Below are 23,473 nucleotides of genomic sequence, written 5' to 3' on the forward strand. Positions count from 1 at the left end.
GTGCACTTAACACCAACTCTCTAAATCTGAGGTGAATACAAGATCCAGGACGAATGGTTCCCCTGCTTTCCTACGGTTATCTTCACCCCACAGGCCCTAAGAAGAGTCTGTTTCCAGGACTTTGTCCTTAGTTCCTCTCCTATCTTGTTATAAGTGCGTTGCTTTCTACATCTTGCCAAGTAATCCAGAAATACAACTGCTACAGCCTCCTTCACAGGTTTATCATAATTTCCTCTGGTTATTACTATTGTGCCTTAACTTCCAGCTTCTCCTCCCTCCAAGTCAGCCTCCATATTTCTGGCAAAGATCTCTCTCTTAAATATTGATCTGAACATGTGAGAGCCTTGCCTCAAAACCATAAGTTGATCCCTTTAAGCCAAAGGATAACATTCAAATTCTTTGGCATGACACATAATATCCCTCACAAGGGTCCCCAACCCACCTTTCCAGTCTCATTTCTCATTATTCCTCCAACACGCCATATTTCTTGCTTTTCCATAAGGTGCCACGTTCTTTCTTTTCTCTCTGTTTTTGTTCCTGCTTTTGTCTCTTCCTGAAAAACCCTTTTCCTCTAGCTAATTCTTACCCCTCTCTCCTGTGAAAAGCTGTTCAGTGGTCCCAGTGAGAGTGGCTTTCTGATCCCCTAGTCCATTTACGCGTGTCTCAGGACAGTGAGTGATAGACAGTGATATCATTAAAGACAGGGACGGTGAATTGTTTAACTTTGTTTATCTGTGTATGCCCTATCCCTGTACTGTGCACAGTAAGGGCTCAATAAATACCGGCTGGACGATTGAATTAATTGTCAATAATACCTCATGCTTTCAGAAGCAAATGCAGGTTCAGTGACAAACTACCTCTTGCAAACAACTTGCTCCATAGGATTTAGCATGATTGCCCACAGTTTTCTGGATTGTTCCTATAAGTACCTCTGAGGTTGCAAAATTGTTCTCAGTTACCTGGGCCTCCATATTAAGACGCTTCTTCCAAAGCAAGCCCTTTTCCTTCCTCAGTTGCCTCCTGACTCAGCTGAGCTTGTTGAAGAAACCCTAGACGACTTCGTTTCCTTGATGTAGGCTACAATTTTAGCCCAGCACATAGAATCATCGCCCTCGCTCATTGCTGAGACTGTGGCATGCTGCTTATCTGCATGTAGTCAATTCTCTAGGCAAGAAATAATGCATTATTAACACAGTTTTATTATCAGGCCCAAGTTTGGCACATAGAGCAACATTGGAGGATAATTGGAAGGACAGCTGATTTGTTAGCAAAATGTTGCTTTTTGGCTAATGAATCATTCTGATTTTTGTACTGACAGCTCAGTAACAAGCTTGAAGACTACTTTGCTTCAGACCATTAAACTTTGACAAACCAGTTATTAACTACAGCTAGAGCCAGCAGTCTGTGGGGATTATTGCAATTAGGAGCCATATATGTAATTTTTTTAAATCATTAGCTGAGACAAGGTGAGTCTAATGATGGAGGGGCTGATGACTGACAGTCTCCATCACTTTGTAGTACACAAGGCAATAAACAGCTGCTGGGAGCACTAATCAGTCAGCAAAAGCTCTTTGCTGGGAAGCTATAGTAAGAGCAACAGAGGTTATTGCTTTCAAACTACAAGCCCTGTTTGGGAAGGAAAAGATAAGGTTTTCCTTTGACTTCTATTTTGGAGGCTGGAGGTCTTTCCTCAAATGATAAGAAGAGGGAAGTAGAGGGCGGACATCCGATGGAGCCATGGCTTGGGTTCTCTTTCAGGCTTTATTGGATTGCTGTTGCGCTCAAGAACCCCACTGGAGAGTGCCTGCCCCTTCTCCTTATGGCTCACCACTATTCATAACAGGGGTCTCGAACTCAGGTGGATAATATAAATGGGTAGAGCAGAAGGAAGTGGTAAATACTATGGTAAAATTACAAGTCAAATAAAAACACATCACTGGGCCAGATTGTGGTATCTAGACTACAGACAAAAGTCCAGGTCCTCAGTCTGGACGAGTGTGAGACTCTTTGAATATGGCCTACACCTCTCCAGATGCATCCTTTTGTATTCCTCTTTTGAATCCTTATGCCCTGGTCTAAATGAGATGTTCTCTAAATGTGCCCCACACTTTCCAGTCTCTGTACCTTCGCCCCCCTATGAATGGCCTCCCCCTTGAAATTCATTTCAACATGTTCAAATCCCCCCCACTCTCTGGGTCTCAGTTTCTTTACTTGTCATATTGGGAAGAAGAGTTGGATTAAGTCAACATACAGACCCTATCTCTTCTAAAGTTCTGTGAGTCTGTGGCATTTTCACCAACTATGATTAGTATGCATATGAATCTCCTTGCCCTCCGGGGCCCTAACCCTGTGTAATATTCTGCAACCCCTAGGTGGGCACATTGCTGGGAGTCTTGCTGTCATCACAGACGCTGCCCACCTCTTAATTGATCTGACCAGTTTCCTGCTAAGTCTCTTCTCCTTGTGGTTGTCATCGAAGCCCCCCTCCAAGCGGCTAACATTTGGATGGCATCGAGCAGGTACAGTACACCATCGAGCATCGACACAGAGCAGTGCTGCAGAGTCAAACCAAGGATAAAAATGGAAGGGACAAAGAAAAGCCTTGTTCGAAAATCCCTTAGAGGCACATCTGTGGCACACTGAGTAAAATAGATGTGTATATGAGAATGTGTGTTCTCAATGTTAATTCAGTTAACAGCCAGATTAAAGGTGCTACCTCTACTCCGATGGGACAACAGGAACACAGGTATCACTTTAGCAATCACCCCAGCCCAAGGATGTCAGTGTGTGGTAAGAGCCATGATATTATTCATTACATCACTCTGCATCTTGGAGAGAGGATGGGGTAAAGCTTGTACCATTTGGCAAAGTAGGGCACAGACAGCCCATGAGAGTTGGAGAAACTGAACAACTTCTCATAGGGGAGTTGGCAATAGAACATGGGCTTTCAGTGAATGGCTCAGCTGAACATCTTGCTCATTCAATCATCAACAGTAACAACAAAAATAGAAGAAGGAGGAGGAGGAGGTAGAGGAGGGAATGAAATATGACTTGTCTTGCTTTCTTAGAAATGGTTCTTCCTCTGAGTAATTGCTTGTTCCTCTCTAGGAAGTGGCCCAGGTCATGATGAGGGTTTATTATCTGGTAAATTTTTACTTTTTTTTTACAATCCACTCTTCTCCCCAACACACACATTGCCTCTCCACTTCTCCTCTTCTGTGTTATTCCTTATATCAACTGGAAGAGCTTCTGGCTGAATGTTTTGTGCAAATCATGTGAATCAATAGTCACAATTCTGTATTTGCACACTGGTTGAGAAAATCAATGTGAAGGAGATCTGAGGGCAGAGCACGTGTGGTCAACATGCTAACATGGCCAGCCTTCACCGAAAGGTGCCACTAGACACAGAAACGATTCGTAGACTGACAATTGTGGACTGTGGTTTTTCAAGTGTAGAATGATAGGAAGTTCTAATTTCGTACCCAGCAATTTATCATCACAAGTGTTTTGAATTGCCTTTCCTTTAACATTCAGAGAAAGATGAGGCAATAAAGAGAGTTTGTGACAATGTGATCTGAGGATGCTTTTTCAGTCCCTGAACAGAGCTGTACTTGGAAAATATGTACCTTTGGCTGAGCACCCGTCATTGGTCTGTATACGTTTTTATTGCTGTACCCTTTCTGCTACCATTCATCAAAGCTGTTTTGTAAAGGTAGAGTGGACTCAGAATTTAGATCACTGCTTGTACTTTCTCATCCTGGCCATGGAAGTCCATGAGCATTGACACTCTGGAAGACTAGTGTTGTGCAATAGAATTCTCAGCTTTGAGGGAAATGTTCTATAATATAGAGTATAATGTGACTATGGAGCACTTTAAATGTGGCTAGTGCTATTGAAAAACTGGATTTTTAATTCTATTTAATTTAAATAACCACATATGATTGGTGGTTACCACATTAGGCAGCACCACTATAGACATACAGGTGAACTAGCATAACCACAGACTGGTGATCAGCCCGATGACCCTGCTATTCTAACAGTTTTCTTAGTGATAATTGTAGCACCTGTTGATGGTTCCTAATGTGTTTCCTTCCCTAACTAGCTACTTTAAAATTCTTGACTCTTTGTTTAGTCCTATGTTTGATCCTACTCCTGACTTTTGGAATGGCATTTGGGCTTTGTCATGTCATACTCTACTTCCATACCCTGATTTAGACTCTCGTGGGTAGGAACCACCATAGCTGACTTCTACAAACCCAAGCTCCATTTCTGGCTAACCAGAAACCCTTGAGCCTGGTTTTCATAAATTTCTGCAAAGGGGTTTTTAAATAGCCTGGCTAGACTAATAAAATAATAAATACTTCTTGAGTGTTTGCTCTATATTGTATTAGTTTCCTAGGGCTGCCAGATCAAAGTACTACAGACTTGGTGGCTTAAACAAGAGAAATTTATTTTTTCACAGTTCCAGAAGATAGAAGTCCAAGATCAAGAGTTATCAGGGTTGGTTTCTTTGGTTCCTTTAGAGTTCTGTGAGGGGAAAATCTGTTCCATGCCTCTCTCTTAGCTCTCTGGTGATTTGCTGACAATCTTTAGCATTCCTTGGTTTATAGCTTTCTGCTTTCATTTTCACATGGCATTCTCCCAGTGTGCATGTCTGTGTTCAAATTTCCGCTTTAAATAAGGGCATCAGCCACGTTGGATTATAGATCTATCCTACTCTAGTATGACCTGATTTTAACTTAACTAATTACATCCACAACAACCCTATTTCCAGATAAGGTCATAATCTGAGGTATTAAAGGTTTGGACTTCCACATATGAATTTTAGGGGACACAACTCAACTCATAAAATACGCCCACTTGTTAGAAATTATATGCTATTATTAAACTCACTATATAGACAAGGAAACTCAGGCTCAAATAGGTTATTTGTCTAAAGTCACACAGCCAGTCACTGGCAGATCATATATGTCTGAATCTTGACCTCATGCCCTAAACATCTGCACCAGCATTTCCTATAGCGTGAGAAATGTTCCACTGGTAGTGAGACAGAGGATTTTAAGTGTCACATGAACAATAATTACATGTCCTAGGGTGCATTAGAAAATCAACTAGCACATCAAACATGTAATTTCATGGAGAGCTTTGTTTAGGAAGAAGCTAAGCATAAAAAATGAATTTACTTAAAGAAAGTATAAGTGACTAGTAAGAGACGTAGCATGGAGATATGGAAAAAATCATGAAAGTTGTGCATAAATGACTGGAGTCTGGGAAACAATTGTCCCACACTAGGAAACAATGTTATATTGCTCTGCTTAAAGGGGGAAAGTCAGAATTATGGAATGTGCCTAACCACTGACTCAGAGAATGTTTCTAGACCCTTGGAGGCTTTTAGAACCTATCTACAAGGTTGAGTTCAAGGTCGAGGTGAGGCATTAAGGAATTCCTAAGTGAGCAAATGTACTTAACTCAGCAGCAGATGGAACCCTGACTTATCTTTAAATATTAATGTAAATGTCTCCATCCTGATCCTTCTTTTCCTTATTGTTGTTCTTAAAATTCAGTTAGAGTGTTGATACACCTCTGAGCTTGCCTCTGTGTTTATAACATGTTGAGTTGGCAAATGGAACTCATTTTCATCAAGTACCCTCCGAAGCCTTCCTTTTTACTATTTATTCCACAGAAGGGACTGGCACTGGCAAGTTGTAAATATTTTATGGCGAACTTAAGAGTTTCTAAACACATTTTACTCTTTGTGTCTCATTATTTCATAGCCTAATAAGTTTCAATCATTTTAGCACCCATTTAAATTAAAATCCCCGAGGAAAATAGCAAGGGCAGGCAGCAATTAATATGCTTTAAAAATTTGCTGGAAATTACTTAGTAACATGGAGCAGAATGAAGTCAGACACTGGTGTTTTACGAATGCAGCATTAAAGTGCCTCATCTTAGTGTTAAAATCTATCCACACTCTTGCTTTGTGAATCACTGAGTGAACTAGTTTAAAGCCTCTTTTTTGGGGCGGGAGAAAATATTAATGTCTTATGACTCTTGGGGAGGTTAAGGTGATGCACAAATTCTTTGTATATGAGTATCTGTTTGTTTGAATCCCCAGAGATCCTTGGTGCCCTGCTGTCCATCCTATGCATCTGGGTGGTGACTGGTGTGTTGGTGTACCTGGCATTTGAGCGCCTGCTGTACCCCAATTACCAGATCCAGGCCACCATGATGATCATCGTGTCAGGTTGTGCAGTGGCAGCCAACATTATGTAAGTCACCCTACACGTTGCCCATGAAGCTTGTCTTTAACTTAGTCTGGACATAGATTTGTGGTTTTCGTTTTTGTTTTTGTTTAATTCCTCCACTTTTGAGGATGGTAGAGACCTGACCGAGTGCCCAAATGGCTCTAAGACTGAAAATAAGGCTGGTTGTGCTAGTTTAAGTTAAAGATTGTTTTAATACCAGCTTCTAACAGCTACCATTTTGAATGCTTCCTATATGCCAGAGACTCTGCTAAGATCTTCTGATCTACATTATCAAGCTCAATGATCACAACACCCTTGCTTTACAGATTAGGAAACTGAAGCTCAGTGAGGTTAAATAAATTGCCAGTGAGGTAGTACAGAACCAGGATTTGAATTTAGACCCACCAGATCCAGAATCGAGCTCTTAGACATTCTACTGTCATGCATATTGATGGTTCCACAGGACATGTCACTTACTCTTGTTCATTTTTTGTTATGTGAACACATTATGGGTTCCCGGAGAGCTGGGTTAGAAAGGATCTTAAATTTTATTTCTTTCAGTCCCCTTTCTACTTTTGAATTCTCTTTTGCAGCATTCCCATAAATGGTCATTAGTTTCACACATTTTAACAGAACCAATAAGAGGGAATTTATTTCTCTTAAAAGCAGCCTATCTTATCTTTGCATCATTGTGACTGTATAAAAATTCTTCTGTAAGCTGTGTTAGCTAAATTCTCTCTCTGGTTTCCACCTGTAGGCCCATTTCCTTATCCAGGCAGTCTTGAATCATTCTTATAGGACATGTGATCATGTCCTATTGGATATGTGATCATTTTCATATTGATCTACTCTTTCCAAAATAAACTACTTGATTAACTCATGACAATGGGGTTTTGAGGCCAGAGCTTTGATCCTTTCGAGTCAATTCATGCCTTCTCATTTGATAGTCTGATTCTGGACAACCTTACTTAAAACTCTATCATCTATCTATCTATCTATCTGTCTGTCTATCTATCTAGCCATCTATCCATTCATCAACAGTGGGTGACAGAACAATGGCCCCTCAAAGATTTCCACATTCTAATCCTTGGAACTTTTGAATATGTTAGCTCTCATAGTACAAAGATTTTTGCAAATGTGATTAAGATTTTGCAAAGATCTTGAGATGGGGAGATTATCCTGGATTATCTAGACAGGTCCAATGTAACCACAAATGTCCTTATAAGAGGGAGGCATGAGGTCAGAGAGGAGAGAAGATGCTGCAACGGTGGCTTTGAAGATGGTGGAAGGGGCCTGGAGCCAAAGAATGTGAGTGACCTCTAGAAGCTGGAAAAGGTAAGAAAATGAATTCTGCCCTAGAGCCTGCAGAAGGAATGCAGTCCTGCAGATCCATTTTAGACTTCTGACCTCCGGAACTGTAAGATAGTTAAGTTTATGGCATTCTAAGCCACAGAGGCTCTGTGGTAGTTTGTTGCAGCAGCAATAGGAAACTCATGCACTATCTGTCCTCTATCTGTCTTGCAATGTAATGTGATACATGCTAGGAGGTAGGTTTATACATGAAAGTGAAGAAGACAGAGACAGAACTTTGAACAGTGGTTTTTAAGAGAGGGCACAAGGGAAGTGGAGGAAAATCTGAGCATGGACACTTTGAAAAAGCTCCTCAGTTCACTCCAATGCCTTTACCTCGTGCCTGCCTCAGTTCCTCACCTCTTAGTTTGCAAACTTTTGCTCCAAATGTCTGAGCTAAACAGTTAGGAGTGGTATTTGATCTGCTGTCACTGACTAGATCCCTATTTCCACCCAGTTAACTTGAAAGTGTGTTTCACATTGGCACTGGGAGAAAAAGTGTGGGGAGATCGATGCAAATCTGTCACCACTGGAGACAAATAAGCCAGCGCACATGTCCTGCTTACCGGGGGTCAATAACATCATCTTTGTGTAAGGAGAACAATATGTCCACAAGGCAGCAAGAAGAATAAAAATATTAATACTTTCTCGAGAGTCATATGTCACATAGTTGTGTCGATGCTACATGAAGATGAAGGGTATACCTAGCTAACTGCCACATAAATCTGGGACCTCAATGATCGAGTTTGACTTTCCAAATAGATACCAGCCAAATTTTCTTTTTACTGCAACTGCTTTTCAACTTTGACCTTAACATTTCAGGTGCTTTTCTTACTTAGAAAGACAAGGGAATTGAAAAGCATCGACTTCCCCGTACAAGTAGGTAGTTATTTATGGATAAAAATCCTTAGTGACACTAATGTTTTCTCCCAGAACTGGGATTACAGTTTTCAAGTGCTGTTAGATGCTGTGTTATCTGAAAACAGAGACATCAGAACCGTAATTTAGGAATAAATCTATTCCTTGGGGACCCAAAATCAGGGCAGAAAGTTCTAATAGAAGTTGCAAAGGCATTCTGGGATGAAGATTATTGACAGAGACTTAAGGCTGTTGCATGCTAAGGTTTCTCTGCTTGAAACATTCTGTCCCTTTCTAGTCTATTTAACTCTAACATAACTTTTCAAATCCGGCTCAATGTCTTTGTCTGTGTAACTAAATCAGACTCCTCTGTTGTACTATCCATAGCACCCGTTGTTAGTAGACTTATTATAATTAGAATTTTCCATTTATGTTTGTCTTTTAAAAATCTTTTCCATCTCCATCACCCTTAAAGCAACACTAGGGAGGAACCATGTCTGCTTTCACTCACCTTTATGCCCATTAACTGTGCCTGACATACGAGAATCCCTAACTAAGTTTTTTTAATAAAATGAGTAAAAGAATGCATGACAATGTGATGAGCACACATGGCAGATCTAAAAAGAGAGCCTATTAACTGCCAGCTATATCAGGCTTTCTGAACAACCTTAAATGGAACTCCTAATTGAGGGTGAATTTCTGCCCAAACACTGACAATCTGAAAACTTAACATTGTGCAATGATCAAATCTTATTGGGTAGCAGTAATTCCACTTTGTAGAGATGGATGAGATTTAACAGACAATTTACCTGCAAATAGACTGGGGTGCATGATAGTAAACAACGGTTTTTTTTAAAGCTTTGCTCCAAAATGTTCAGAAAGAGTTTCTAGGCAAAATACTCCTTGTGGCCATCAGTAAAAAGGTTCTCATTTTAGCTTTGGTCTAATACCTTTTAAAGTTGTAGATAAATAGAATCAGGTACACACTACTTACCACTTTGACTTGGATAGAAGATGTTAAATTTTGCAATATCATATATAAATATAAACATTTGTGATACGTTTATATATTTGAATCTCTTGATAAATAGGTGCATATACATAAGCACAGTATTCTCATCATTGGCCATTAGAAAATTATTCAAATTTCAAATTCTCATGGATATTAACAAAGTTAAGTAAAACAAAAGAATAAAAAATCCGACCTTCATGAAATTCACTGCTTCTTATTTTGTTTTATCCCTTTCTGCTGCTTTTTGCCTTTAAAACCAGTGCACTTAATCAACTTCCCACAAAAGTTCAGCTTTAAGCCTAGCTCACTGCCTGACATTTCGCAGACCCTCAATAAACATTTCCCCTGCTCACTGTGAAGTTCTTGGCTTTCATCTAAGAAGTGATGCTTTCCAGTTTTAATGTGAAACAGAGTAGTATTAGATGGATGGATGAGAAAACTGAGGTGAATCTTTCTCATCTGTCATTGTGTGAAAAATTCTATGATACACTTGTGTTCAAAATCAGTCCAAAATAGTACATTTTAGAGCACTAATATTTCAACTATTTACCACTGTGGATAATACACGCTAATGTCAACTCCTCCATTATTCTGCCTAGATTTTTAGGGGTTAATTTCCCACGTGCTGAGAATACTATTCTCTCCTTTAGGCTAAGTGTAATTTTGCACCAGAGACACCCTGGCCACAATCACCAGGGACTGCAAGCTAATGCCAGTGTCAGAGCGGCTTTTGTGCATGCCCTTGGAGATCTATTTCAGAGCATCAGTGTGCTAACCAGTGCACTTATTATCTACTTTAAGGTGAGTATGTTTGCGTTTACTCATTGTCATAGTAACTTTATAGATTAGATAGTATAGAAGCTGACCCTCTAATATTAACTTAAACAAAGGTGGACAGCCTATCTTTGCCTACACAAACTACTTTGCAAGATTAAACAAACAAACAAACAAACACTCAAAGACTGAAACCTTGAACTTTCCAAATTCCTAAGAGCTATGTCGTTAACTGTATGGCTGCTAGTTTTTCAGGAAGTAGTTCCTTTTGTCATGGGGTTAAGATGGACAGCAAAGGAACCTTGAATACCGTTGGGTTCTTGGGTTGTAGGCAACAGAAAAGATCTCTAGCTCACTTAAGCAAAAAATAGATTCATTGGCTGAAATTTATTGAATGTAGTCCTGGACAGAAATGAAGGTAGAAATAAGGCAACTTTTGGTCTCTAGATTTCAGAAACTATCCAACTTCTGTTCCAGCACCATGCTGAAATGAATGTGACTCAACTAGTTTTTCCCCTGTTCTTGTCACTCTGCTGAAGATTCATATTTCTGGGAAAGGGAGTCCAATTGACCTAGCTTGGGTTGTATACCTGCTGCTTGGCTGGGGAGGGTACAGTACCTGATTGACTGTCCTGCCATATCACTCACAATGGGGGAGAGGTAACATCTCTCCAAAGAGCCAGGGCTCTAATGGGAAGTGGAAATGGATCCTGGATGGACCTCTGACCCTAGACAAGTATTCACTACAGATCTCTATCTGGTAATAGCAAGAACTAACAGAGGTGGGGCAGGGTGGAGGTGTTGGGGGAGTAGCCAAGGAGAATAGCATTTAGCTCTGTCTGTTCACATCATGATTGTCCAGTTAGCAAGAACTCTTTATTCTTGCCAAAAAAGTGAAAACATGTAAATTAAAATTACAAAGACATACATGAATTTGGTAGAGCAAATGCTCACTGAAAGCTGTAAGTTTAAGACAAAATAGTTTAAAATTATACAGGTTGGGGGAGTTTGAGAGTACTCTTACAAGGGTTAGGTTGATGCTGAGTTTCTTAGAGGTAACGGGGCACAGACTTATTTAGTGGCACACAACTTCATGAAGGGCAGAACAGCAGGTATTTCAACCTGAGGCTAAGGGCTAAGGAGGAGAGATTGCAAGAATGAGGCTTCTGCTCCTACTCTTAGGACTGTATGAAAGATGCCTGCCTCCAGTATGCACCATACTTGGGAGAGAAAGAAATAGACTAACCCCAAGCTGCCAAACCAAGCTCCAGCTATACCTTGGTCATATGCACCTCTGGGCAGATGATACCCTCTCTTCTCATCATAATTAAGACTGAAAAGTCATTGCATATTGTGCAAATTTGTGCATATTTTCATAACATACTTCCGTTAATTTGAGAGAAGTTAAATCAGGCCTCTTGAGAGAATACTCAAGGATATCTTTCCCTCTACTTCTTAAATTACAGGGAGGGCAGGTCCTGTAGTCTCCCTTCAGTCACTGATAGTTTAAAGCTTAAAAGGAGGATTGGATCTTCAGGAAGTCTTCCTTGAGTTGGATGTCAATTGTCAGGAGGGTGAGAGGGTAACAGAGAGGGAAGGAAGCAGGAAGATTTACTTATTTTATTAATCAGACTTTCTGCATGGGGGGCCTGAATTCAGTTAACCAAAGCCCCTATATTTTCTAGCCAGACTATAAAATGGCTGACCCAATCTGCACGTTTGTCTTTTCCATCCTGGTTTTGGCCAGCACCATCACTGTCTTAAAGGACTTCTCCGTCTTACTCATGGAAGGTAGGAGCGATTTTATTATTATTTTAGGATCAATGTCTTCTCTTCTGTATAATCACAAAAAGGAATGGCCTCAAGGCATGCTCACTGTTAATTTGCATTACAGGGAAAATATAAACTTACAAGGAATTTCTGTGAAAACAAATATGAGTTTTATTCATATGGGAACAAATAAAAAGAATTGACTTCTGTTTTTCCTCCAGCAACTGTTAAATGATATGGCACAGAGTAAAAACAATACGTCCAAACACTAAAGATAGACATTGGGGGAGATATTGCAAAAAGACAAATTTGTCTCTAAATATATGGCAAGAACCTAAGAAAGATTGCCTAACTCTATTCCTCAGGCAGCATTTGAACTACTAGGAAGGACTTGCCTAAAACCCTTGTTAGACTAGCCAGCAATTCTCAAACTTCAGTGTCATGGGAATCACTTGGGGGGTCTGATAAGACAGAGATTGCTGGGCTTACCCTCATAGTTCCTGAGACAGCAGGGCTGGGTGGCTGAGAGCTTGAATTTCTAACAAGATGCTGATGCTGCTAGTCTGAGGGCCACACTTTGAGAAACACCGGACTAGTCTTGTCATCCCAGTTAAGGGATTCCTACATGAGGGCACTGGGAATGGCACCTAGAAAATTCAATCAGAACTAGAGGTTTCATTATATCAAACATTCAGATGATCAAAAATATCTGGACATTGGCTGAACTTTTCTTTTCTGTCCAGCACATTTTGACAGAAGATAGATACAGTCTCAGAGTGCCCTTGCCTTCAGGATCAACTCACACTTCCTTAGCATTCACTGCCAAGTACACATTTAAGGGTTTAGTTCTCGGTGGGCACTACAGTTGTTGGCAGATGATCGTGTTAATAGTGAAACAGAAGATGGAGTCAAACATCACTGAGTAACAAGTGCACTTCCTGGTTCTCAAGGTGACAATATTTGGTTCGTCAAGTCACAGATACATCCATTTCCTTTCCCAAGGGCTGAGTGCTGGGTGGCAGCTGTTTTTGCTATTATAGAACTTAGTGACCTAAAGGGGGATAAAAGAGAAAATTGTGTACAATTTGAGATGACCATATTCCACTTTCTCTGTCTCTCAGTATAGCTCTTCTCTGGCAATTATCTTTTTTTTATGTAAGGAAGAGTGTAGCTAATTATTGAAACTGGCAGGTAAACTCCTATCTGGAAGATGCTTAATTTTTAAACTAGGTTTTTAAATTAGGTTAGCATAAAATAACATTTGTACTTGGTAAAATCTTAAAATGATATGGAAAGGTATGAAATGATAATAAAAAAAATCTCCCTATTTCTCCACCTTTGAATTCTAAGTCCCATTCTTCAGGGGTAATACCTACTAATAAGTTGAAATATATCTTTCCAAAAATATCTATGCACTTACATACGTATGTACATGTAATATATATGCATGTATATATGGTGTGCATATGCCTTTTTTTAAACAAATGGTATTACACATTGATATATTTTTTGTTTTGCACCTTGCTTTTTTTCATTTGGAGATCTTTCCATATTATTATATACATAGATACACCCCATTCTTTTTCGTAGCTACAAAGTATCCCACTATATGCATGCACTTGCTTGTTGATGGACATTATACACAATGGTGTAATTACCATTCTTGTACATATGTATTTTTAGCACTTATCTATCTGTGGAATAATTCCTAGAAGTGGTATTGCTGTTTCAAAAGTTATGTGCATTTAGAATTTGATAGATATTGCCATTTCTGCCAATGATACCATCTCAATTTCTTTCCTGCCAACAGCATATGAAAGAGCCATCTCCTCACATCCTCACCATCACTGGGTATTATCGAGCTAGTGATTCTTTTTTAATTTGATAGGTGAAATATTATACCTTATTGATTTCATATGCAATTACTTAATTATAAGTGATATTGAGTGATTTTTCATATATCTGTTAGCCTAGATAATTATTTTTTAAACGCTAATTTGGGTATTTTCCTGGATACATTAATATTTTTGCAGGCTCTCCCTCAGAAAAAAAGGTTTCAAAGATGTGATGAAGCATTGGGGCCAGAGGGAGCACATCCTATTACTTGTCAACATTATTTCATAAAGTAAAAGAAGTAATAGTGCACTTGTGTTTTCCATAAAGGTAAAGAGCTAAAGGAGGCAAGAGAGAATAAGCATAGAGGGATCGTGACTTCATCCCAAGGGCCCTAGGTGAATGACAGCAGGTCTTTAAAGGGTCAGGTGAGACTCCCCAGAGACGACACTCCCCCGAGATGACACATTAGGCATAATAGTCAACTTTGGGTTGCAATACCTGGAGTTTAGCATTTGCATAACAGTTTACACTCAGAACATGGACTTTAGAATCTGACGTCCTACTTATCTGTGTGGCCTTAGCAATGCCTCCTAACCTTTCTGACTCCCAATTTCCTCTCCCCCAGTTAAATAGAAATTGTAATACTGATAACCCTTAAAATTCTTATAACTATTGAATAAGATAATCACTATAAATAAAGTGCTTAGCATAAACTTTGAGATGTGGTAGGTTCTCAATAAAGTTGTGTTATTGTTATTATCACAGTATAACAATTGCATCCATGACTCCATAGACATTCTATGGCTAATGTGAGACAAGAACTCTTTTAATTTGATTCTAGTAACCTGAGCTTTGGGCAGCTCATGGGGTAAAAGAAGAGGATGATCGGCTCTGTGTTACTTCCATGAAACAATATGAAGCGGGATTAAACTAAACTCAAACTGTACACAATTTTAAGTTAGCCCCAAGAAGTAAATCCCCAAAAGCAAGGTTCTTAAACACTGAAAAAGGAAGGGTAAGGATTCCCTATCTCTTTAAATAAGTGGTTCTTGACTAGTTATTCATTACAATCACCTGGGAAGCTTTTAAAAAGTACTTAAGCCCAGGCCCCATACCCAGAGATTCTGATTTAATTGACTGGGGTGGGGGCTGGCTTTGGTGTTTTTATAACATGCAGCCAAGCTTGAGAACCACTGCAAGGTAGAGCTTCCCAGTGGCTCATAAATGTAGGTATGATGGTTCTCAACCTTGGCTGTGTGTTGGAATCACCAAATGAGCTAAGAAAATACCGATTCTGGGTTATCCCCAGAGAGTCTGATTTAGTTTTCTTGGGTGTATCCTAGTCATCAGGATTTCTAAAGTCTCCTCTGGTGATACTAATGGGCATCCGAGGTTGAGTGCCACTCTGAAAACATGCAGATTCAGAGCCTCCTCCATAGAAATTTTCTTCAGGAGGATTGGAATGGAGCTGTTGCATATTTATTTTTAACAAACACTCCAGGTGTCTGTGTAATATATGTAAATGAAGTAGAGGCTAAAAAGTGGTCATCCTTAGGGATCTCTTCTACAGCATCCTCTTTGCATCATCTTTAGTTGACAGAGATTGACCTATTGCATCAAATGGCTTTAATATGGTTGTCCTGGTTGAGTTGATTTTTTTAAAAAAAATCTTGTATTGAACTCGTGTCTTCTGTGGTTCTGACCAACCACTGGCTCGGTTTCTCTCTCTGTAGCCAGCCAAAGCAAACACCCTTACACTTTCACATCCTCCCATCTTCTATATGACAACCCTTGCAATGTTTGGAAAAGAGTGATCCCACCTCCCTTAGCCTTCTCTTCTCCAGGATAGAGACTCCTCAGTTCTTTCAGCCCCAAAGAATAGCTAATTGGCTGCCAGGCTCTCCACCTTCCTGTGTGCTCCACACCATTCCTTTAACAATAAAGATGACAGTCAAACTATTACATTCTGTGACTAGAACATTAAACTCTAACTAATGTACCTAAAATAATAGAAATTTTATAAGCCAAATAATAAGATGGTACTACAATGTTAGGATCCCCTATTAACACAGTTCACTAAGTGACCTCTTGGATAGCTAACGTTTGTACAGCATTACAGTTTGCAAAGGGCAGATATTTTCTGATTTGTTCCTCAAAGAACTCTGTGAACTACATATTATTCTTATGACTTCTATTTTACTACAAATATGCTGAGGATCAGAGAAGTTCCATGATTGGGTAAATTCACAATAGTTGTAGTCAGAATGCTAACCTGGAATTATTTGATTCCAAGCCCCATGTTGTTTCATTTTGCTTTTCAGAGTGTATGCAAAGGTAATTGGGAAAAGCTCAATTGGTTTAATAATACACCTTGAAAATGAAGGATGATTACTGTTGTTGGTTATTACACGATAAATTCTTCAAATATCCTTTGTTTGATTGATGGTAAATACTTTGAAACAGTCAGGTGACTGATTTATAAACATTTGAAGTAAGAAACCAGAGAAGGGGAGGGCAAGTTGATATCTTGGTGAGGACTTTGCGGCCCCATTTAGCCATGTTAATGAGCTATATTTAGTTGAGTAACAACAGCCCCAACTCTTTCCTCTTGTCAGGTGTGCCAAAGAACCTGAATTACGACAGTGTGAAAGAGCTCATCTTAGCAGTGGATGGGGTGGTGTCTGTGCACAGCTTGCACATTTGGTCTCTAACAATGAACCAAGTGATTCTCTCGGCTCATGTTGCTGCAGGTCAGTGAGTTTTGTAAACACTCGGGACAAAATTCAGTCCTTGTCCTGTAAAGTCAGTAATTTCCTTCTTTTTCATAGAGCTGGCTTTAGTCTCTATTGCCTGTCAAAACAACTGTCAAGTGTCTTGTATCACCAAGGGCCTTTGAAAACACCCCCTTGTTGATATTGTCATGGCAACAATGATACCGATGACATACCTTAAGGCCAGCTGCAGAGGGTAGAAAGTAGAACAAAGAGCTAAAATGTCACCCAAACTTCAAGGCCTCTGGCTCTACCTGTTTAACTTACTGTTAAATAATAGGGATGAATTCAACAAGAAATCCTCATTGAGTATCTCATGTGTATAAGACACTTTGCCTATCATTGAAGATAGAAAGATGAAGGAGACATAGTACCATCCTTAAGGTTCTAACAAGATGTGCTAGTGGGAATTAATAATGGCTCCCTTACTGGATGTTTGGAAATTCTGTAAACCATGTGGGATCATTCTTAGGATGTTGGGTTTATTCTAAAAACTACTTTCTCATGTAGCTGATTTTGTCCAAGACATCTCCTACGGCTGGGAGAATGGGGAGTGAGAGGTCTTTCACTGCCTCAGGAGACAGCTCAGGCCAAGGATGATACATTAGGCTGCTAAAAAATTACTCAAGAAGTTACCTAGAGGCGGGGTACAGGAACACCAATGATAGGTATTTGAGGAGTGTGCTTTCTCAGACATCCTCATCTTCACTGAGAGTCTCAGATCTGGCTACAGGGAATTTACAGCATCCACTGCACCAATATTTCACTGAAAATGGAATAACCTAGTAAACAATTGGGTCACTATGGAGGGAACTTTACAGTCTCCTGATTCCTTTTGGGACAAGAGAAAAGATGGCACTGAGGGTTGCTGCTCTAAGAAAGGTCTGTGGGGAGTGCTAAATGCTTCCTGGTTCCTATCACCAGCCTTGAGATAAATTCTGATTACATACAAGGGCTGCAACTCAGAGATCCCTGGAGACTGGTGAGCAAGACTGTATGAGAAATAATAGCTCTGTCTTAGCTTTTTCCAGGGCTTATCTCCCCTTCCATACTCAGCTCTTAAGAGGACCAGACCCCAGAGAGACCTGTGGGCAGGAAGAGTTCCCATAGTGATGGGGTACACTGCTGCACTAGAATTTCCCTTGCTTTGTCTGTGTGAATGTAGCTGATTGTCAGAGCATCGTGGCTCCTTGTAAGTGCTCTGCCTGTGTCCCACCCTACCAGGTCAAAGACAAAGTGATGCTGGAGATTTAGCAGTCACCCGTGTGTGTGCAATCAGTGTCAATCTCACTGTGGTTCTTTATCAACAGCAGCCAGCCAGGACAGCCAGGTCGTTCGGAGGGAGATTGCTAAAGTCCTCAGCAATAGCTTTATTGTGCACTCACTCACCATTCAGATGGAATCTCCAGCCGACCAGGACCCTGACTGCCTTTTCTGTGAAGACCCCCGGGATTAGCTGAGTCACATTGTCAGCTTCCAAAGTTTGACAGGCCACTCCATGTTGCTCTGCAGTTTCTGCCACATGAGAAATAAGGAACAACAGGAAGAAGTTTGAGACATTCGTGATACAGTACAATGCACATATTATCCTTCTTTATTTAGCTCCATCCGCCATGAATGAAGATGTACTCAGATTCATCAATCAGTTGGGTTATCAACTCATCAGTAGCTGTGTTCAAAGTCAGGAGCATGTGTATAGGTTATTCCAGACTGGGGCTGATACAACAGTTGTTTGTAACCATAGGCAATAAAAATCTCATCTTCCTTCAATAATACATCCTGAGTATGAGTAGGTAAAGTTAAACTCAGGAAAGTCTTATCAGGAATTGGTGGCAAGGAAAAGAATCACATAATTTTCCTAAAACACATGAAGCAAAATTATGAAGAGCCAAGTCAGGGGTAAAAGAGAATCTGGAGGCCTAATACCCCATCATAACTTGACTTTCCCACCAAACTTTATTATTATTTGGGGCAATATCTTTTGACTCCCTGTCTATCTACATGACTATTCACTAAATGGGGTAGAAATGCCCTCTTTCCATCTTGCTTACAAATTATGTTCTAAAATGTCTGAAGCTATGGAATGATATTTTACTTTTCTGTATAAAAGGCCTAGACAAATAAAAAATTATGAAATTGCTGCTTTTCGAGTCTTTTCTTATGGTGTGACCTAATAATAAAAGAAAATGAGGAGGTACAGAGAGGCAGAGTTCTTATCCAACGTCACATGGAAAATAATTTTGTCAAAGAATTATGATAAGAACTCTCAGGTCTTGAATAACATTTATGGAATACCAACTATTGGCCAAGTATTGTACTGGGCTATTCAGATATATCACCTCATTTCATTCTAATGATAACTTTGGGAAGTTGGAATTAATACCATCATTATATAGATAAGGACATAAGGTTCATAGAGGTTAAGTAACTTAACCAATGTCATTATTCATTCATTCAAAGAATAATTTTGCAGTACAGGCTATGGGCTGAGCATTGATGAACCAAGCTGATACAGCCTTTGCCCTCATGGACCACTTTCCCTTTTGTGGGGAGACAGGCATTCCATTAATAAATATCACCAAGGATATACTGCAAACAGTGGCAGTGATAGGAAAGAAGAGAGGCTGATTCAGATTGGGGGAGGTCAAGGGAGAGCCTCTCTGAAGAAATGGCATCCAAGTTGAAACCTGAACAAAAAAATAGGTGATAGCCAAATGGATTGTAGGAGGAAGCATGTTCTAGAAGAAACAAGAGCGTAAAGGACACCCTGAAGAAAGAATTTCGTGCTTTTAAGGAATTGAGGAAGGTCCCTTGTGTCTGGATGGTACTAAGTGAGGGGTGAGTTCAAATACATGAAGGACATGAAGCAGGAGAGATAAGCAAGTCCAAGTTAGAAAGTAACAGAAAGCCAGATCTATTTTATCCAAAATCCCATCTACACTTTCTCTTTTGGACACTTTTTGGCTGTTTCTTTTTGATAAATTATCTGCATTGTCAATTAGCTATTATTTCAGAAGTGCATGCAAAAGTTGAGTCCACATTCTTCGAAAGAATGCGATGAATAAATTGCTGAGTTTGAAAGTGAACTGACTGTACTTCTGTAATGTATCCTGTCCTAGGTAGCACTAAAATTGTACCATCTCTACACAAGAGTCTGGCTAAGGAAAGAGGGAAGCTGAACTAATTGAAATGGTTGTGGGTTGACCTGCCAAAAGACCTTGCCCAAGAGAACCGAGTTATTTCAGTGACAATGGGGATAGGAAAGGGAGACATGACTGACATGGCAGAAATAGGGAACTCTGTGGTAGAGGATTGAACTTGAGAGGGAATTAGAAACCATGGCTTCAATCTCTTTCTGCTTCCCTCCGGATCTGTGACCTTGAGCTGGTATTCAATTACTCTGAGCTTTAAGATTCCTCATCTGAAAATGAGAATTGTATTTTCATCAAAGAGTTTCTGTTAGAATTACCTGGGGTAATGAATGTAAAGAACAAGTTTCTTTGTGTAGTAAAAAGTGGGTGCTCAATAAATGTTCTCTCCAGGGTTTCTCAACCTGGGCATTATTGATGTTTTGGGCCAGGTCCTTCTTTGTTGTGGAGGGCTGTCCTGTGCATCATAGGATGTTCAGCAGCATCCCAGGGCTCTACCCACTAGCTACTACTAGAACTCTCCACCCCTGGTTTTAACAACCAGACACACATACACAAACTTATAGGCTATAAGAGAAGATTGGTGGTTGATTGGGGCATGGAGACCTGGAGCTTGGGATGGTTGCCTTTTGACAAGAAGCCAGCAGGATAAGAAGTAACTTAAGGCTGCTTTACTTCTAGATCCACTTCTGCTCACTTTGCAGATCCTCCATCAAGGGGTCAGAAATATTTATTATGATTTATCTGGGACTAGGTCATTCTTTGGACTGTGTTTTACTCCTGAACAGGGATACTGTGTCTTACAGCCAGAGATACACACTCTCATTTTTTTCTCTTCTTTCCCCCTTGGTAAATAATTTTAGACAGAGTGTGTCTTCTTGATCCAGGCCCAGGCATAATTCTCTCCTTTTCTTTTCCAACTCCTCTGAGCACAGAGCTGAGAGGGGAAGTTAGACGAAAGCCTTCTCTGCAGATCTGGCCATCCGTCTCTCCCTCTCACTGCCTATTTGCACAAGGAGAATTGAATGTGCTGGTCTCAAGATTTAGATTCAAAAGAAATGGAAGGCTCACTTCAGCCTCCAACCCAAGCAGTGTGTTCTAAATCATGACACATTTCACTGGGTTATTGGATTCTGACTCAGATATTAATGATGTGGTATTGTGATTCGTATTCTGCTATTATTCTTTGTATGGCTACTTCTCTTCTCCTCAGGGAAGAGAGGCAAGTGGCATGGCAAGATTCTATCATTATGAGTCCTTGATCATGTAATACCATCTCACACTATCCAAACTTCAGCCCTTACCTCTAACAAGGAGAACAACTGTTAGGGAAGGTTTAATAAGTTCCATTTTGAATGTGACCTCTAAAAGTGTGAATGTCCATTGGGCAGATAGAAAGTTGATCATAGACCTTAGAATAGAAATTTCTTGGTATTTTTTTCTGATCTAAATTTGGACATGTGCATGAATATACAGAGAAGCCTTTACAATTAATTTTTATTCGCTTGTCACATTTTGGCAATAAATATCTCTTATCTTTAAATTCTAACCTATTTACTGTAAAACTTCATATAATCAGTGTTCAAAAGAAAATATTTCACCTACCAGAATGCAAAAACACTGAGATCCACGAAAGAATGTGGTTGTAGAAACCCAGAGATCTTTAAGAAGTGTCCACAAAAACATTCTAGTTGACCTCAGCAAGTTGGTGCCATGGATAATTTAGATATTTACCTGCAAAGAGAAATAAAGTGGCTACAAGTAATTAATTCATTCCACAAGCATCATCTGAGCACCTGCTTTGTGCTAGGCATTGTACTTGGCATTGGAGCTGTAAAGAGGAATGAGGGCTAGTGGTTGCTTCAAAGCTCTGACTGCAACTCAACATCAAAATTAAGATGCTCAGGCCTCCATGGGTCTGGTTTGGAACCTGAGCTTCTCTACTTTTTAAAACACTCAGAGATGATTCTAAGAGATAGCCAGAGTCTAGAAGAATCTGAAGTAAATGAGACCATTAAGCGGGGGATTCAGGGTCAAAGCCAGATCCATACAACAACATCTTAAATTGCAATGATGTGAATAGGGTATAAAGGGAGCACGGAGAAAGTGATGAGGATTGCCATGTGGGCCTGGCCGTTGAGGCTTCATGTCATTGAGGTGACAGCCAGGCTGGACTTTGAATTATACATGGAGTTTCTCCAGGCAGATCAAGGCAAGGGCGTTCTAAACAAAGGGAAGACACGCGCAAGTCATGCTCGTGTTATCTGTTAGTTTTTAATTTGAAAAGCAGGATATATGTGGCAGAGAAAACAGTCAACTCTGTCATTTCAAAACCTATATAATTTTTGCTACCTTATCATTATTAATATTATAGAGAACAGGAATTATGCCTTTGATGATTTTTATGTCATTGTCAGCATCTAGCAGGATGCTGGAAACCTAGCAGGCATTAATAATTGTTGAGGCAAAGACTCTGGGGCTATGTGTGGGCCTTGTCATTAGTTTTCATTTATGTTTGTATTTTTCTGAAATTTTGAGGGCCAAGAAAACATTGACTTTGACTGAAGAAGTCACACCCGCGCCATCTCTGCAAATCAATCAGCACCACTGAAATAGCTACCTAGTGTTCTGTGCACGACTCGCCCTGCTCAGTGGAGATGAATAGACTTGTCTCCCACCTCAGTAAGCGTGTTTAGGCAACCAGTATTAGAGCCACTCAGTTTCCTAATTCTTTGCCTCAGCTGGCTCTAAAAATGTGAGGAACTGTTCACACCCAATCATTTCTCCTGTCTCAAGTGCCACTGAATGGTTTCTTTTTTTTGCTTTTCCATAGTTTGTGCAGGACAGAACCCTTAAGAGCAGATGACCTGGCAAACACACAAGTTCTGCTATCACTGTTTGCTCTGCTGTCTTTTTGAAATCACGTTTATCTTTGATTTGATGTCAGAAACACACTGAATACCAGGTAATCACAAGGGAGGCAGATTTGCTTGTCAACCACAGGAATTGCCCCATGGCTCCTAGCCATTTCTGCTATTTCCCTGAAATTCTACTTTTTTAGTTGACCCGATTGAAAACTCTGGATGGTGTATGTTTTTGTGATAAAGTACAAGACAATCTGGAATGGGGATTTTAAGGATTTAAGATGAAAGAGCAGATGCCACCAAGGAACTTTGTGCCCCACACATCCGTTCTGAAGGTCTGCCTCTCCCCTTGCTCCTTCCTTGGCATGGTCAGAACTCCAGGCCTTTGAAGTCACTGCTATAGTGTGGTAGAATTCTTGACTTCGTTGCATTGTATCCTCTCCAGCTATCAAAACATTAAGGATCTTCATGTCTTTCAGAGCAACATGCTTTATTCTTCAGAGTACTGAAGTAAGGCTAACTTTACCGCTACCCTCCATCCTTAATATGCTCCTTTGTCATCCAGCTCCCAGTCAAGATTTATCTAGGGCTCTGTGGTGATGTTAGGGCCCATAAAATAAATTTATGTTTTCCATATGTTTGGCCACAGATGGGAAATGGGAATGTTGAAGGACATTAAGGAAAGAATGTTTATACTTTGAACATCAGTTCTGTTGTTAGATTGCCTGAGTTTGAATCTTAGCTTTTCCTTTTATTAGCTCTGTGACCTTGAACCAGTTACTTAAAAGCTCTGTGTCTCTATTTCCTGATCAGTAAGACTTCCCTATTCAGATGTATAGGAATT

The 23,473-nt window shown here is 40.0% G+C and overlaps 1 protein-coding gene across 1 annotated transcript in view; it reads left to right on the forward strand.

Moving 5' to 3' along the window:
• Positions 1-18,756, forward strand: part of SLC30A8 (solute carrier family 30 member 8) — a 33,900-nt gene extending 15,144 nt beyond the window's left edge. Inside the window, exons 3-8 of the mRNA XM_014853808.3 lie at positions 2,373-2,519; positions 6,116-6,269; positions 10,116-10,266; positions 11,925-12,030; positions 16,461-16,595; positions 17,927-18,756. Coding sequence (XP_014709294.2) covers positions 2,373-2,519; positions 6,116-6,269; positions 10,116-10,266; positions 11,925-12,030; positions 16,461-16,595; positions 17,927-18,072 — 839 coding nt within the window. The 3' untranslated portion in view covers positions 18,073-18,756. The remainder of the gene's footprint in view (positions 1-2,372; positions 2,520-6,115; positions 6,270-10,115; positions 10,267-11,924; positions 12,031-16,460; positions 16,596-17,926) is intronic.
• Positions 18,757-23,473: the final 4,717 nt, after the last annotated feature.

Source organism: Equus asinus, chromosome 12 (assembly GCF_041296235.1).
Source record: "Equus asinus isolate D_3611 breed Donkey chromosome 12, EquAss-T2T_v2, whole genome shotgun sequence".
Classification (NCBI taxonomy): Eukaryota; Metazoa; Chordata; class Mammalia; order Perissodactyla; family Equidae; genus Equus; species Equus asinus.